This window comes from Cervus elaphus, chromosome 1, assembly GCF_910594005.1.
Source record: "Cervus elaphus chromosome 1, mCerEla1.1, whole genome shotgun sequence".
Classification (NCBI taxonomy): Eukaryota; Metazoa; Chordata; class Mammalia; order Artiodactyla; family Cervidae; genus Cervus; species Cervus elaphus.
Window position 1 is genome coordinate 91,362,337 of NC_057815.1, and position 16,886 is coordinate 91,379,222.

Consider the following 16,886-nt stretch of genomic DNA (forward strand, 5'->3'; position numbering starts at 1 on the left):
GTTCACATCTGAGCTGTGGCCCCACTCCAATTCCCTAAAAATTTTAATATTGTTTAATTATTTTATTTGAGCCACGTTTCTCTTCAGTATCACTGAGTTCTGCCTTTCTTTGGTTTAAGAATTATTTGTCTTTGGAAGGACAATGGAATCTTATGTCCCACTGTTATATTTTACCCAAACCATTTATGTGATATATAATGTCATCAGTTAGTCAGTTCAGTCACTCAGGTGGGTCTGACTCTTTGTGACCCCACGGACTGCAGCACTCCAGGCCTCCCTGTCCATCACCACTCCCAGAGCTTGCTCAAACTCATGTCCACTGAGTCAGAGATGTCATCCAACCATCTCATCCTCTGTCATTCCCTTCTCCTCCACTTGTCCTCATATTTTCTAGGAGAATTTAAAAAACAGGAGTTGAATGTAGATGAGGGATAGAGAAGAGCATTGGAACAGTGGTCTAGTAACCACTATGCAGGTTTTAACTCATATATCTGCTTAGAAAGACATAATTAAGCAAAAATACTTTCCTTTAAAGCTTAAAGCATTTATAGAAATATAATAGGCATGTTATATATAATGCATAATATAACAGGTAAATTTTTAAAATAGTAAAAAACATCTGACCATTTCCATAATGCATGTTTGCTCCTTTTTTATTCCCTGTTTACATGTACTTAAAATAAACAAGTTGTACAACTAACTAAAATAAAAGTGTGTGTACAATTTCATATGTTCCTTTGTTTATATAAAATACCTTCTTTCAAAAAAGCATTAAAAAATAAGGAAATCTCAAATATAAATCAAAGAAACAGCAGAGATACCAGTACCTCTCCCAGAACTCCTGACTTGTTCGTTGCGTGCAGTTCTGTCTGCAGGAGGGTTCCGCATTGCCTCCTGCCTGACCCAGATTATATAATCATCTCTGAGTCTTGTCCCTGGGTGGTGAACCCTTAGTCTCTCAGGAATAAGTAACAGATATGATGTAATTTGTCATCTGATATTTCATACAAGTGAGCTGATTGCACATGGAACATAGACCTTTAGAGTAGTATGTATTTGGTCCCCCTCTACCTTAATGCCCCATATTGTACTTATTCAGAAACAGTGAACGCCTCTGATCTGCAAGCACTCCTAATTTCCAGTTCACCAATCCTTACATAGCCACTTTGTTTTCATTCAATACATTAGAAAACAAATGCACACCCATTCATCCTCACACACTTACACAGAAACACAACCACCAACACTCTCCATTAAACACATTCATGAAACAAAGATTTTGTAAAAACATCAAAAAATCTCAACATATGTACATTCCGTAAGGATAACTAGATGCTTCCTACACTATTTCACTTTTAGTTTTTAAATAAAAATGATGTTAGGATTATGTGTGTGTACAGGGAAGCCTGACATGCTTAAATGCATGGGGTTGCAAAGAGTTGGACACAGTGACTGAATAACAGCAAGGCTTTTTATATTATGTCATAACTACAGTCTGTTAGAAATAGTTTTAATAATTATTTAATTGACATTGGTCACTTCCATTATATGGCAAGATTCATTAGTATAAAAGCAGATGGAGTCACCATGAAAGAAAGCCCACATACAGTGCAACAGCAACTTAGAAAACACTAATTTTCAGAAAATTAATAAAAAAAAATTAACACATATAAGTACTGAAGAAACACAAATTTGACAAATGAAGAGTCTGAGAATGTTCCACAAATAAGGAGTATTAAACAGAAGTTTAAGATATAAAATGAAACTTGTGGCATTTAGGAAATTATACATATTGCTAGGATTGGAAGATAGGATAAATACAAACGGAATCACACAACATTAGTCAAACCAATTTTGATTTTCATAAATTATTGTGTATACGGGCAAATTTTCAATGGAACCATTTTTTTATTTTTACATTTCATCAGAGCCTCTTTCACATCTTTGATATGTAGGCTATAAATCAGAGGATTTCACATGGGAATCACAAGGGTATAAAACAAGGAGGTCATTTTGTCTTTGTCTAGAGAGTAGGAAGTATTTGACCTGAAATACATGAAGAGCAGGGTTCCCTGGAAAATTGCCACAGCAGTTAGGTGGGAGGTGCAGGTGGAGAAAGCCTTGAACCTCCCTTCAGCAGAGTGGATCTTTATCACTGCTAGGATGATGTAACAGTAAGACACAAAGAGACCTGAAAGTGTAATCAGTTCAATGAATCCCAAAGTGAGAAATATGACTAACTCACTGACCGGTGTATCTGAGCAAGATAGCAAGAGGAGAGGAGGGACGTCACAGAAGAAATGGTTAATTTCATTTGACCCACAGAAGCATAAGTGGAAGGTTAATATTCTATTTATCAAAGCATCTATGATTTCCACCATGTAAACCCCAGCCATCAGCAGCGAGCACACCTTGCCAGACATCTTGACTGTATAAAGGAAGGGGTTGCTAATAGCCATGTACCGATCACAGGCCATGACTGCCAACAGTAGCCACTCAGAACCTGCCAAGGTACAGAAGATCAGGAATCGCAGAGTACAGCCATAGAAGGAGATTGATTTGTTCTTGATGAGGAAGCCTGCCAGCATCCTGGGTCCAATGGCTGTGGAATAGCAGAGGTCACTGAAGGAGAGGTGGCTGAGGAAAAAGTACATGGGTGTGTGCAGCTGGGGGTCTGTTCTAACTAAAACAATCACACTGAGATTTGCAACAAGAATAATGAGATAAACAACCAGAAACGTGGTAAATAGAGTCACTTTGATTACAGGGCTACTACTAATTCCCAAGAGAAGGAGTGCAATTTTCCCCATCCATTCTTCTTTATTCTTCTTGTAAAAATGCTCCAGAAATGACTGAGACAATGACAGATCCATGTTTTCACTCTTTTTGAGACAAAGTATTATCTGTAAACTAGATATAATTCATTTCAGTACATTTTATTATGAGAAAATAGCCCATACAAATTTCCTCACTATTTGATTTCAAAAGGTTAAGTGTGGGATAGGAGTTTTGAGAAAGTCTGACTCTAAATTTGGATGTCATCTATGAGGTATGTGACTAGTTGGAACCTTCACTGCTTTATCTCAGCAATCAGTTCTTTACTGAAAGCTCATTGCATGTCAAACATAATATGAAAGTAACACTTGAAGACAAGGTTGGAGTATTCAACCTTATATTTTAAAGATACCTATCCAACTAAGAATACAAGTCATTACACTTCTTGAGTACTTAAGAATCATAATGTGTTTATTTGTTCATTTGCTTGTTCAATCGCTAAGACGTGTCTGGCTCTTTCAACTCAATGTTGAAGGCTACCAGGCTCCTCTATCCACAGGATTCACCAGGCAAGGACACTGGAGCGGGTTGCCATTTCCTTCTCCAGGGCGTCTCCCCAAATCAGGGATCGAACCCCCATCTCCTGAACTGCAGAAGGCTTCCTTACCCCTGAGGCACCTGGGGAGCCCAGTTCACTTATAATTGTGTATTAAATAATGGCAGAATTAACTATCTCTGATTTTGAAAGAATGAACAATATGGTATTACTGTCTCTGCTCTACTTTTTAATGTAAATATTGAGCATTAGATATATTTTAGTGAAATTTTCTCCAGAAATATTTTGCTGCTTTGCCACATTATTATTACTTACGTGCAGGAGCAGTCTGGTCCCAAAGGACAGGTCTCTTGACCAGATAAAGAAAAATTCTAGAAACAAGCAGAAGCAAGACATTTTAGCTAATGCATTTTCATCCCTTTAGATTTTAACCTGGCTTGTTCATTCAAAACAGATGGGACAAAAGTAACAAACATATTTGATATGAAGTGAATTCGCTCAGTTGTGTCTGATGCTCTGTGACCCCATGGACTATAGCCTACCAGGCTTTTCAGCCTATGGAATTTTTCAGGCAAGAGTAGTGGAGTGGATTGCCATTTCCTTCTCCAAGGGATCTTCCTGACCCAGGGATCGAGCCCAGGTCTCCCGCAATGCAGGCAGATGCTTTACCATCTGAGCCACTTCTGAGATAAGCTTCTGAGCTAAGCTTCTGTTTGTGTGTATGTTTATATGTATGTGCATGTGTGTACTTGTGTGTCTCTGCTTTTTAATATGCTGTCTAGGTTGGTCATAAGTTTTCTTTCCAAGGAGTAAGCATCTTTCAAATGGCTGCAGTCACCATCTGCAGTGATTTTGGAGCCCCTACACCCCGAAAAGTCTGCTACTGTTTCCACTGTTTCCCCATCTATTTTCCATGAAGTGAAGGGACTGGATGGGCCATGATTTTACTTTTCTTGTTGAGCTTTAAGCCAACTTTTTCACTGTCCTCTTTCACTTTCATCAAGATGCTCTTTAGCTCTTCTCCCCTTTCTGCCATAAGGGTGGTATCATCTGCATACCTGAGGTTATTCATATTGATAAATACTGAAATGATAAATATTGGTAAATGGCCCATAACACATTTCTAAAGAGAGAGATATCCAGGGAGGTGAAAAGTTGCTGCTTCTGTCTTTAACACAGAACTTTGTGTTTATTGAATTGTTGAACATTCATATCACTATTTTTTTAATAAATATAGTTATACAGCCAATGACCCGTATGTATCTCTCTATTTTCGACACTGGACATATGCTCAAATCTACCATTTGATTGTTATGTCATATTTTTTTTTTTTTAATTTATTTGTGGCTGTGTTGGGTCTCAGCTGCAGCGCTCTGGCTTCTCTCTAGTCGTGGACGTGACACATTAGCTGCTCTGCAGCATGTGGGATCTTCGTTCCCAGACCAGGCATCGAACCCACATCCCCCGAATTGGAAGGTGGATTCTTAACCACTGGACCACCAGGGACATCCCTGTTATGCCATATTTGTACTTAAGTATTTCAGTGGCAGAGCTTCTCTGATGTCTCAGAAGATAAATAATCCACCTGCAGGGAAGGAGACATGGGTTTGATCCCTGGGTCTTCAAGATCTCCTGGAGGAGGAAATGGCATGTCACTCCAGTATTGTTGCCTAGAGAATTCCATGGATAGAGGGGCCTGGCAGGCTCCATGGGGCCACAAAGAGTCAAACACGACTGAGCAACTAGGTGCACACACACGTTTCAGGGGCAGGGATGACGGGATCAAGTTACAGGAACGTGATTGCAGTAGTAGTCCACTGTTGGGGTTCCCAGGGGCGCAGTGGTGAAGAATATGCCTGTCAGTGCAGGGGACACAAGAGACACAGGTTCAGCCCCTCGGTGGGGAAGATCCCCTGGAGGAGGAAATGGCAACCCACTCCAGTATTCTTACCAGGAGAGGTCCATGAGCAGACGAGCCTGGCAGGATATAGTTCATGGTGTCACAAGAGTTGGACACAACTGAGTGACTGAGTACACAAACACACATTAGCCTTCTACACACTGTCATTGATAACAATGCAGTTGTATGATGACATCTTTTAATCAGTCATTGGTGGCTATATGAGACGGAGGTGAGGTAAGAAGGGGAGTATAGTGATGAGGACTGAAGCAGACAGGGTAGAACACACCAAAGTCTTTAGTGCAGACTTCTTATTTTGCAAAATCTCAAGATAGAGGAGTTATTATACATTCTTGTCTTTTTTTTTTTTTTTTTAGTTATTGATTCCTAAAGTAATTTTCCCATAATTCAACACTCAGAAAACTAAGATCATGGCATCTGGTCCCATCACTTCATGGCAAATAGATGGGGAAATAGTGGAAACAGTGGCTGACTATATTTGTTTGGGCTCCAAAATCACTGCAGATGGTGATTGCAAACATGAAGTTGAAAGACGCTTACTCCTTGGAAGGAAACGTTAGGGCCAATCTAGACAGCATATTAAAAAGTAGAGACATTACTTTACCAACAAAAGTCCATCTAGTCAAGGCTATGGTTTTTCCAGTGGTCATGTATGGATGTGAGAGTTGGACTATAAAGAAAGCTGAGTGCCAAAGAGTTGATTCTTTTGAACTGTGGTGTTGGAGAAGACTCTTGAGAGTCCCTTGGACTGCAAGGAGATCCAACCAGTCCATCCTAAAGGAGATCAGTCCTGGGTGTTCATTGGAAGGACTGATTTTGAAGCTGAAACTCCAATACTTTGGCCACCTGATGTGAAGAGCTGACTCATTTGAAAAGACCCTGACGCTGGGAAACATTGAAGGCAGGAGGAGAAGGGGACGACAGAGGATGAGGTGGTTGGATGGCATCACTGACTTGATGGACACAGGTTTGGGTGGACTCTGGGAGTTGGTGATGGACAGGGAGGCCTGGCGTGCTGCGATTCATGGGGTTGCAGAGAGTTGGACATGACTGAGTGACTGAACCTAACTGAAATATTAAAAAAAGAAAAAACTAAGTCAGTGGCATCCAGTCCCATTACTGCAAGGTGAATAGAAGGGGAAAATGTGGAAGCAGTGACAGATTTCCTCTTCTTGGGCTCCAAATCACTGTGGATGGTGACTGCAGCCACGATTGCAGAAGACAACTGCATCTTGGCAGGAAAGCATTGACAAACCTAGACAGTGTATTGAAAAGCAGAGATATTACTCTGCCAACAAAGGTCCATATACTCAAGGATATGATCTACCCAGTGGTCACACATGGTTGTGGGAGCTGGACTGTAAAGAAGGCAGAGTGACAAAGAATTGAAGCCCTGGAACTGTGGTGCTGGAGAAGACTCCTGAAGGTCCCTTGGACAGCAAGGATACCAAGCCTGTCAATCTTAAGTGAGATCAACCCTGAATACTCACTATAGAAGGACTGATGCCGAAGCTGAAGCTCCAATATTTTGGTCATCTGATGCGGACAGATGACTCATTGGAAAAGTCCCTGATGTTGGGAAAAATTGAGAGCAGAAGGAAAAGAGGGCATCAGAGGATGAGATGACTGGATGGCATCACTGATGCCATGAATGTGAACTTGTGCAAACTCTGGGAGATGGTGAGGGACAGGGAGGCCTGGTGTGCTACAGACCATGGGGCTGCAAAGAGTCGGACACGACTGAGCAACTGAACAACAACAATAATGACAGCATGATGATGCACGATACTAATGTCCTGTCCTTTGGTCTTTATAATGATACTAATGTCCTGTCCATTGATCCTTATAGCCTTCTTTCCTTCCTTTTATCCAAGCTTTATTCAGTTAAAATTGACAAATAGTACATATAAGGTATTGAAAATGAAGCTCTGATTTATTATGAAATGGTCACCACGGTATGGTTAATAAATGATTCATTAATTTATACAGTTAACATTTTGAGTGTGTGTATAATGAGGACCATTAAGATCTACTCTCTTGGCAAATTTCAAGTTTATAACGTAGAATCAGTACCTAGAGTTGTCATATACATTGGATCTCCAGAACTTATTCACTGAATAACAGTAAGTTTGGTCATTATTACTGATTTTGCCCACTTTTGAGACCCTGGAAAAAGCGACCAATCTACTCTCTAATTCTATGAGTTTGAACTTTTAAGATTCAACATATATCTGAAACTCTACAATATTTACCTTTATCTGTCTGCCTATTTTAGTCAGCATAATGCATTTATGGTTCTTCCATATGTGGTAAACAAAGCTTCTTGAATTCTAAAAGACACAGTCTTGTCCCTCTCAAGACCCATCTAATTGTCAGATCCTCTGCCCACTATCATTTTATCTCTCCAGTAGAATAATTATTAGATCTAAGACTGAATATATCGATCAAAAGATACACTAGTTTTAGATTTCATCTTGGATTTAAAATCCTCATTTTTTCTTTCATAATGATTTTGAGATTTCTTGTAAGTTATATAGCTATTTAATCAATTAATGCTTTTTATTGGCATTAGCTTATATTCATTAGTATAGAAAGTACAGTGTATGCCATAGAACATAAAGAGACTCAAAAATTTCTCAGGAAATACAATAATTCTTAAGGAAGCTGAAATATTATTCAAACAAAAGAATAAGTCAGCAAAATTTGACAAAAGTAGAAAATTCTGGAAAGTTTTCATCAAAGGGAAAGTGCCATATGCAAATTCTTGATACATGAAGTATGCAATATTTCAGAACTAAAATATTTCTAAAACTTAGACTTAATAACAACAAATTCTCATCTGAACTATTTAAGACAACTTTGTTTCTCTTGCATCACACAGTATAAGTTTATAAAAACAAAAACCACAATATGTGTGTACTTGTGACCATAAGAGTGTGTGAAATATAAACCTTTAAAATCATATGTAAAGTTTTAGTTTTTCCAGGGCCTGTTTCACATCCTTGTTCCTTAGGCTGTAAATCAGAGGGTTTAACATGGGAATCACGAGGGTGTAAAACAACGAGGACATTTTGTCTTCATCTAGAGAGTAGGATGAACTCGGCCTGAAATACATGAAAAATACAGTTCCCTGGAAAATTGCCACAGCAGTTAGGTGGGAGGCGCAGGTGGAGAAAGCTTTGAACCTCCCTTCAGCAGAGTGGATCTTCAAGACTGATAGGATGATATAACAATAAGAGACAAGGACTCCTGAAATGGAGGTCAGTTCAACACAGCCAAAAAAAATGAATAATGCCAATTCATTGACCCGTGTATCAGAGCAGGAAAGGGAGAGAAGTGGAGGTAAGTCACAAAAAAAGTGGTTAATCACATTTGACCCACAGAAACACAAGCGGAATGCTAATGCCGTGTGTATCAAAGTATCTGTCATTCCCAGCAGGTAAACCCCCACCATGAGCAGGGAGCACAGCCTGCTGGACATGCTGACCGCATAGAGCAAGGGGCTGCTGACGGCCTTGTACCGGTCATAGGCCATCACTGCCAGCAGGAGACACTCACAGTCTATAAAGCTAGAGAAGACCAAAAATTGCAGCGCACAGCCATAGAAGGAGATTGATCTCTTTTTGGCTAAAAGGTCCAACAGCATCTTGGGGCCAATAGCTGTGGAATAGCAGAGGTCACAGAAGGAGAGGTGGCTGAGGAAAAAGTACATGGGTGTGTGAAGCTGGGGATCCATCCTAATTAAAATAATCATTCCAAGATTTGCCAAAAGGTTAATGAGATAGATAATAAAAAACATAATAAATAAGATCATCTTAACTTCAGGCTTATCCGTAATTCCCCACAATATGAACTCAGTTAAGGATGAGCAATTTCCTCTTTTCATTGTTCTGTCTTCTTGTCTAAACTTTTGAGGAAATGAACAAGAAAATGATACACGTAAGGGAACCACCTCGGGGCATTCACAAAATATCTGCAGGGAAGAAGACAATTATTTCTGCAATAGTCTTTTTAAAATATGTTCAGCCTGGTGTTTTTAACATCAGTGTTTTTTGCACACTATTTTGAAGATGTGATGAGATATCAATTCATCCAAATATCCTTCTTGATACAAGGAAGGTAGCGCTCAGAGAAACTGAAGAGCTCATGACAGCAACCAGTCAATCCTAAAGGAAGCCGGCCCTGCTTATTCATTGGAAGGACCGACTGATGCTGAAGCTGAAGCTCCAATACTTTGGCCACCTGTTGCAAAGAACCAACTCGTTAGAAAAGATCCTATTGCTGGGAAAGATGGAAGGCAAAAGAAGAGGCAGCAGAAGATGCGATGGTTAGATCGCATCACCAACTCAGCTGACATAGATTTGAACAAACTCTAAGAGACAGTGAAGGACAAGGAAGCCGAGTGCTGCAGTCCATGGGGGTCACAAAGAGTCAGATGTGACTTAGTGATGGCACAACAACAACATAGACAGTAACAGACCTCAGAAATTACGTCTGGATTTACACAGAAGTTTCTCAACTGCCTAGCTCGGATATTTTTATTATTATCAGAGTGATAGCAATACCTCTTTAAAGAATGCCCGTTGATCAAGTCATTTTCTGAGTGTGTGCCGGCATGCGTGCCCTGACGCTAAACTCTGTTTGACTCGTTGCGTCCTCATGGACTGCAGCCCTCCAGGCTCCCTGTCCACGGATTTTCCAGGCAAGATTCTCATCCCATGGGGAAGGAAGCCTGGTGAGCTGCAGTTCATGAGGTCGCAACGAGTGAGACAGGACTTAGCGACAGAGCAAACACTCAGAAAATGACTAAGTCAGTGGGCATTCTTTAAGGAGGGATTGCTATCTACCTGATAATAATAAAAATATCCAAGATAGATAGCTGAGAAACTTCTATTTCTAGATGTTGTTCCTAACTTAACTACTGCCATAAGCTCTTTAATTTCTCTGAGCACTGTACCTTTGTATTGAGAAGGATATTTAGATGAATTGACATCTCGTTACATTGCCAAGGCAGTGTGGAAAAAAACACTGATGCTAGAGACAGCAGGCTGAAAGCATATGGATAACCATTTACTATGCTGGACAAGTTCCTTGGATACAAACATTTATTTTCATCATCATATGGCACATAAAACATAATTTAAAATATTAATTATTAGTTTTACAATCTATTAGTACACCATACACTGATAACAATGAAAATAATTGTTATTGATCCTAGTCTTTAGTGAGACATGAAATAAGTAACATTGAAACCTTTCTCTAAAAATCCATCACTGCTTTGCCACATGACTTATTATCTATTTATAGAGTTTCTGCTGCCAAAGGAGGAGTCTCTTGAACAAAGAAAAATGCTAAACTGAAGTGTAAACCACAGAATCTAACACCTACTATTGCATCTCTTTGGATTTTAATGGACTTTTGTATTATAAGAGTGGAAATAGGTTTAGGGACAATAAATGCCTCTGTGACACATAGGTTTCTCTGTCTAGTATGTATGCATTATGCGTCTGTCATACATTCACATGCAGATTACATGTCTCCGATGTATATGAGAACAGTGCGTGTGTAAGGAATTCTTTCTTTTGACCTTAGTAGCTATGGGGCTTCACATGAAGATGAATGTGCACATTTTAATTTTTAAATTCACTCGTTCATTATATTTTAAATAAAAGAGAACAAATCCATCAAGCCCCCTTTAAATTCACCTATATGCTACTCTGATTATAAAAGGAGTAATATCTTTCCTATAAACCAGAATCAAAATAAATTAATTTAATAGTTATATTATGGATATTAACAAGCACAGAATCTGCCAGCTCTGAGAGGAAAATATTGTTCCTGATCATTAAATTACAGAATGTATTCAACTGAGTAAACAGGTATAAAATGTTTTATTTATAAATTGATTTTCCTCCAAATGGGAATGTTTTTGTCCTATGCTCTTTAAATCAGGACCTCAAAACTTACCTGAGATGAGCTGGTCTTAGGTAGCTGAGCAGTAAGCAGATAGCATTTTATTTTACCGGGTACTTTGGGACTTTAATCCCTGGGCCACTGCCTCTGGGTATTGGTGTTGTACAAACATGTCATTAATTATATTTCTGCTTCTGCATATTGGCTCATGATTTCAGGGACAAATTTAACACAGGATGACCTTGTATACATCAATATTGTTACTAAATTAATCTAGCAAAAGGGGGGCTTCCCTCATAGCTCAGTTTGGTAAAGAATCTGCCTGCAATACAGGAGACCTGGGTTTGATTCCTGGGTTGGGAAGATCTCTGGAGAAGGAAATGGCAACCCACTCCAGTACTCTTGTCTGGAAAATCCCGTGGACAGAGGAGGCTGGCAAGCTACAGTCCAAGGGGTCCCAGGGGTTGTAAACGACTTAGTGACTAAACCACCACCACCAAGGATGAAGCAATGTGAGCTAATATAAAGAGAAATGTTTCCATAATATATGAAGAAAATATTTAAAATATTTAGAAACCTTGTATATATGACAAAGAACTTGTATCCAAAATATATGAACTTTAATCAATAGTAAAAAAATAAAAAACAAACAAAAAAAGTGAGCAAAAAAAAAAAAAAAACTTGAACAAATACTCAACAAGATAACAAATAAGCAAGAGGTTAATGCTTAAGAATTTCATTCTTATGTGAATCAGTAGGTATTAAGGCAATGGCAATAAAGCCACAATAAGATAAGATGACCTAAATGTTAATGGACTGAAATTAAATACTGATCATAACTAATTTTCTGTTTCATCTGAATTCTCATTTGTGAAATACACAGGATTTCTTATCGGTTTGGGTGTTTTCTCAGTTCTTTTCAATTTTTTTGTTTGTTTTTCTACTTTTTTCCTTATAAATCTGAGAAATTATTTATGCTAAAAATCCATAAATGTAGTACATATATAATTTTGTAAAAGTGATTCTTAATGTCAATTTTTAAAAATGCCTTTGTATATGTCATTGTCATTCTTGCCTATGAGGAGCTCAACACTAAAATGTCACCTGTAACCTGTGGAGATATCATTGAGGCAAATCTCAAACCACAATATAATTGCTAATAATTTTCCACTAAAATTAAGAAGGGCTCCCAGGTGGCTCAGTGGTAAAGAATGCAACTACCAATGCAAGAGACTCAGGAGACATATGTTCGATCCCTGGGTCAGGAAGACCCCCAGAGGAAGAAATGGCACCTCACTCCAGTATTCTTGCCTGGAAAATTCCATGGACAGAGGAGCCTGGCAGGTTACAATCCAGGGGTTGCAAAGAGTGGGACATGACTGAGCATGCACACACACACATACACACACACAAAATCAAGAAACTGTTTCAAAAATGTTTTTCTATCATTATTTACTTCTCTGTTACACGTATGGTGTATGTGCAGTTGTTCTCAATCCCCTAATTCTACTCCTATCTAAATTAATTTTTCCCTCAGGTACATCCCTGTCTTCAGGGATGCAAAAATCCCTTGGGTTATATTTTGTTCAGCCAGAAGCAAGTGTTAATTTTTTAACAGGCCTGCTCCTCAAAAACATGTGGACTAACATTCTTTCTATCTTCCCCCATATAACAATTTAAACCCCAATTTGGGTAGCTACATTATTAATTGCAAGGTGGGTAACCTAAAATAGTTCCCAATGGGATTGGTGCTTCATTAAAAATGGAGATTTTAAGTAATCAAAAAGCTTCTTAAGGAGAAAATGTATGCTTCAGATACAAATGAGGGGAAAAATGGTCATTATTTAGGTTTTTCCTGGTGCCTCTGCTGACATGAAAACAATTTTATGTCAGCAAACACTACCCAAAGATGACCTTTTTCAGAATATAATGGTCAGTTCCTCCAACCTTGAGTAGAATGACAGAGAGCTCACTGCATGGTCCAGTTCAAAGTCCAGGAGTGCTCCCTGCTGCTGAGAGAGTGACCGGGAGGGTCAGGGGGTGGACGAATGCAGTGCTGTCCTACAAGCAAGGCAGCGCTTTCAGTGATAGGGAGATGGAGGATGTCCTGAGATGCTCTGGTGATTACGCTGCACCTCAGTTTCATTGTTGTAGCCGCGCGTTCCGGAAACAAACTCACTCAGAAGGACAATGCAGATCGTGGAGGGCAGTTTATTACACCGGCCGGCCCAAGGCAGAGTCTGCTCCTAGCCAAGGACCCTGACCAGCACTTGTGAAAATCTTTTGTACCCCATGTGTACGTGTCCAAACCCACCAGCCCAAATTCCTTGAGACTTACATAAACTAAGGAAGGGTAAATACAATCCCGATAACCCCATCATTCATGTGCCATGTGCTCAGACAGTTAAACAATTAGCCAATAATCAATAAGCCCAAGGTTACACTCTGATAGGTACAGAAAAATGTATGGCTTGTCTGGAGGAAGGGGTGATTAGTGTATGTGTTCTCTTAGGCACGGAGTAACCTGGATACGATCTTCAAGGTTCCCCTGTCCGGGGTGGGGGTGTCTTATCCTTCTGTTGTCATTTCCATAGACATTAAACTCAGAGTTCAGAGTCCATTGGAGAGGTGGCCGAGCATGATCAGCATGGACAGGCCTAAGATGGAGTCCAGGCCCTATGAATTCCTTCTTCATCATAAATCTATATGAACAATCATTTTATATAAGAAAATTTTAGACTTAAAAATAAATTTTTTTTACAATCTCATAGAGAAAAAAAATAAAGAGGATGATTTTAAAGTATAATATACATACAGAAAAATTTCTATCTAAAAATGTAGACTGCAAAAAAATCTTTCAAAAATAGAAAGATTCTTGCACCCAGAACCAAATAAAAAAAAAACAAAACAAAAAAATTACTAGAGTCTCAGAAACTGTCCCTACATCCATCAGAAATTGATTTTCCATATGATATGAGAGTTTGCTTATTTTTAAGTTACATAGTAGTGAGATCATACAGATTTTACACTTTTATGTCTGACATTTTTCACTCAAGATTGTGTTTGTGAAGTTTTCCCATGCTCTTGTATGAAGTTATTCTTTCTCATTGCTGTGTACTTTTCTAGCATACAAACTTATCATAAACTCATTTGTCTAATCTAAAGCAGGAGTCAGTAAACTTGACCTGTTAAGTTTTACTGGAGCTGTGACACACCATTTATTCATGTATTATGGATGGCTGCGTTCGTGATAGAGGACAAAACAGTTTAGATGTACCAAGATTTTATGGTCTGCAAACCCTAAAATATACACTATTAAATACTTTCAGAAAAGTATGTCAAGTCTTGATCTAATGTGTTAAAAGAAATGAGTTGCTTTTGGTATTACGCTACTGTAATTAATACAACATTTCTATACATGTTTTTTGGGTGCAAATTCACTCTGTACTCTTGGACATACTTCTAGGAATAATATTTTTGGTCCTAGGACATTTATGTGTCCAGCTATAGGAGATTCAGACACAGAATTTTACCAAGTGCAGTGTCAAATCTCAATCTACTGTCAAGGCATAAAAACCGGTTGTTTCACATCCTCAACAGTAGCAGATGCTTGTTTACTATTTGGTATGTAAACAAGTACTTTTGCCATTTGGTAAATGTCAACACAACTGTTAACATTTTATTTCACTTCCGTTTACTTCAGCACTAATAAAGTTGGATATCTATCCACTTCTATAAGTGAAAGTTTGCAGTCTCGAGCCATGAGCTACTCCAGGATTCGTGACCTCCAGAGGAGAGGGTTTTGATCTGGAGTCAGAGAGGAGGCTTGATCACTTGAAGTTTTTGTGTCATAAAGTTTTATTAATGTATAAAGGGATGGAGGAAGCTCTGACATAGACTCCATAAGGGGGCAGAAAGAGTGCCCCACTTGCTAGCTTTTAGCAAGGAGTTATATATCTGTTAAAGAATCACCTCAAAACTGAGAGAGTTGCATCAGCCCCCTCTCCCACAACATGCATTTTGAGACAGCACGGGATGCAAGGTGAGTCATCCCCAACTGTAAAACAATTGACATGAACCCTAAAGAAAGGCAGATTTCCAAACAAATACATAGCTTCATTAACATAGCTTGAAAGAACATTTCCATGACTAAGACAGACGGATATGTTGAGCCATTATCAGTTCAAGGTTTGAGAAAAGTTAAGCCCAGGCTGAACCAGGGGTCTTCCTGACAACACAGAATTTAAAACAAACCTTCTTTTAATTTTGTATAGAGAAGGAACAGACAAAACAAACAAACAAAAAGTGTCTGCCACTTGTAGTTTATTTCCTCTACTTGGGGATCCCTAGCCTTCCTGCCTGTTACCCTCTCATAAGGAGTCCATGAGATGTTGAATTTGGATAACAGCTCTTTTTAAAAGTTTTTGGCCTGCTAAAACTCACACTGTCTTCATGGCTTCATGTAACTGACAATTCAGGTCGTGTCCAACTCTTTGCAACCCCATGTACCATACAGTCCATGGAATTCTCCAGGCAGAATACTGGAGTGGGTAGCCATTCCCTTCTCCAGGGAATCTTCTCAACCCAGGGATCAAACCCACGTCTCCCTCATTGAAGGCAGGTTCTTTATCAACTGAGACACAAGGGAAGCCCTAAAATACTGGAGTGGGTAGCCTATCTCTTCTCCAGGTGATCTTCCTGACCCGGGAATTGAACTGGGGCCTCCTGAACTGCAAGCGGATTCTTTACCAACTGAGATACCCACCTATATGTTCAGATCAGTTCTTTGACTGAATGTAAAGTGACTCTTTTTTCTTTTTTTCATATTCTTTCCATTGATATAGATGGATTTATGCTACAGTAAAGCCATAGTTTATAGAGGCAGATCATATCACCTGAAAAGAGCCTTAGAGGTAATGTAGCTTAAATCCCTCTTCTACACAGGGTGATCTGAGGGATAGAAAGCAAGAATGAGGTATTCAGAGTGGTGTTCCTGCCTGGTTCATAGCATGGTTCTAACTAAAGAGAAAGACATCCAGGGTGGTTAAAGATTTCTGCCTCTAGCTTTAACCCAGATCCTCCTACTTACTGGTGTGTTGAACGTTACTGCTTTTCTACCTGTAACAAGTATACCTGTACAGCCAGTAACAAGTATGAGTGTGTCTGTCCTCTGCATTAGACATTTACCAAATCTAACATTTCTTTGCCATGTTTCAGTTCAGTCCAGTCTCTCAGTCGTGTCTGACTCTTTGTGACCCCATGGACTGCAGCACGCTAGACTTCCCTGTCCATCCTCAACTCCCAGAGTTTGCTCAAACTCATGCCATTGAGTTGGTGATTGCCATGTTTATGCTAAAGAATTTCAGTGGCAAGGATGAAGAAAGAGGTCAAGATATAGGAATTTGACTGTAATATTAAAATATTACATATGTCATTGATAAATTGCATTTGCATAATATTTTCCATGAGTCATTGGTGCATGTATAAGGATAATGTGATGTGAAGACATTAAAATGGTAAAGAATGAAGAATACTGAAATTTACAGGCTAGAATAAAGTTTTTGATAAATTGTTCCCATTTTTTCACAGATTACTGTCAAGAAAGAAGAAACATTTTGCCCAAATTCCTATTTGAGTTAGAAATTATCTAAAAAAAGAAAATTTCCATAATTTCTCATTAATTTCTTCAATTTGAGGAAAGCAAGCCTACAATTAACT

At 38.9% G+C, this 16,886-nt stretch overlaps 2 protein-coding genes across 2 annotated transcripts; both read right to left on the reverse strand.

The window, feature by feature from the left end:
- Positions 1-1,973: 1,973 nt before the first annotated feature.
- LOC122673248 (olfactory receptor-like protein OLF2) lies at positions 1,974-2,810 on the reverse strand. Its single transcript, XM_043870887.1, has one exon. It carries the CDS (start codon positions 2,808-2,810, stop codon positions 1,974-1,976), a length of 837 nt encoding a protein of 278 aa, XP_043726822.1.
- Positions 2,811-8,211: 5,401 nt separating this feature from the next.
- Positions 8,212-11,908, reverse strand: LOC122673314 (olfactory receptor 5W2-like). Its single transcript, XM_043871008.1, has 2 exons — positions 11,896-11,908; positions 8,212-9,149 (listed from the first exon to the last, which is right to left on the reverse strand). The coding sequence occupies exons 1-2, from the start codon at positions 11,906-11,908 to the stop codon at positions 8,212-8,214; spliced, it is 951 nt and encodes a 316-aa protein (XP_043726943.1).
- Between the last annotated feature and the right edge of the window lie 4,978 nt (positions 11,909-16,886).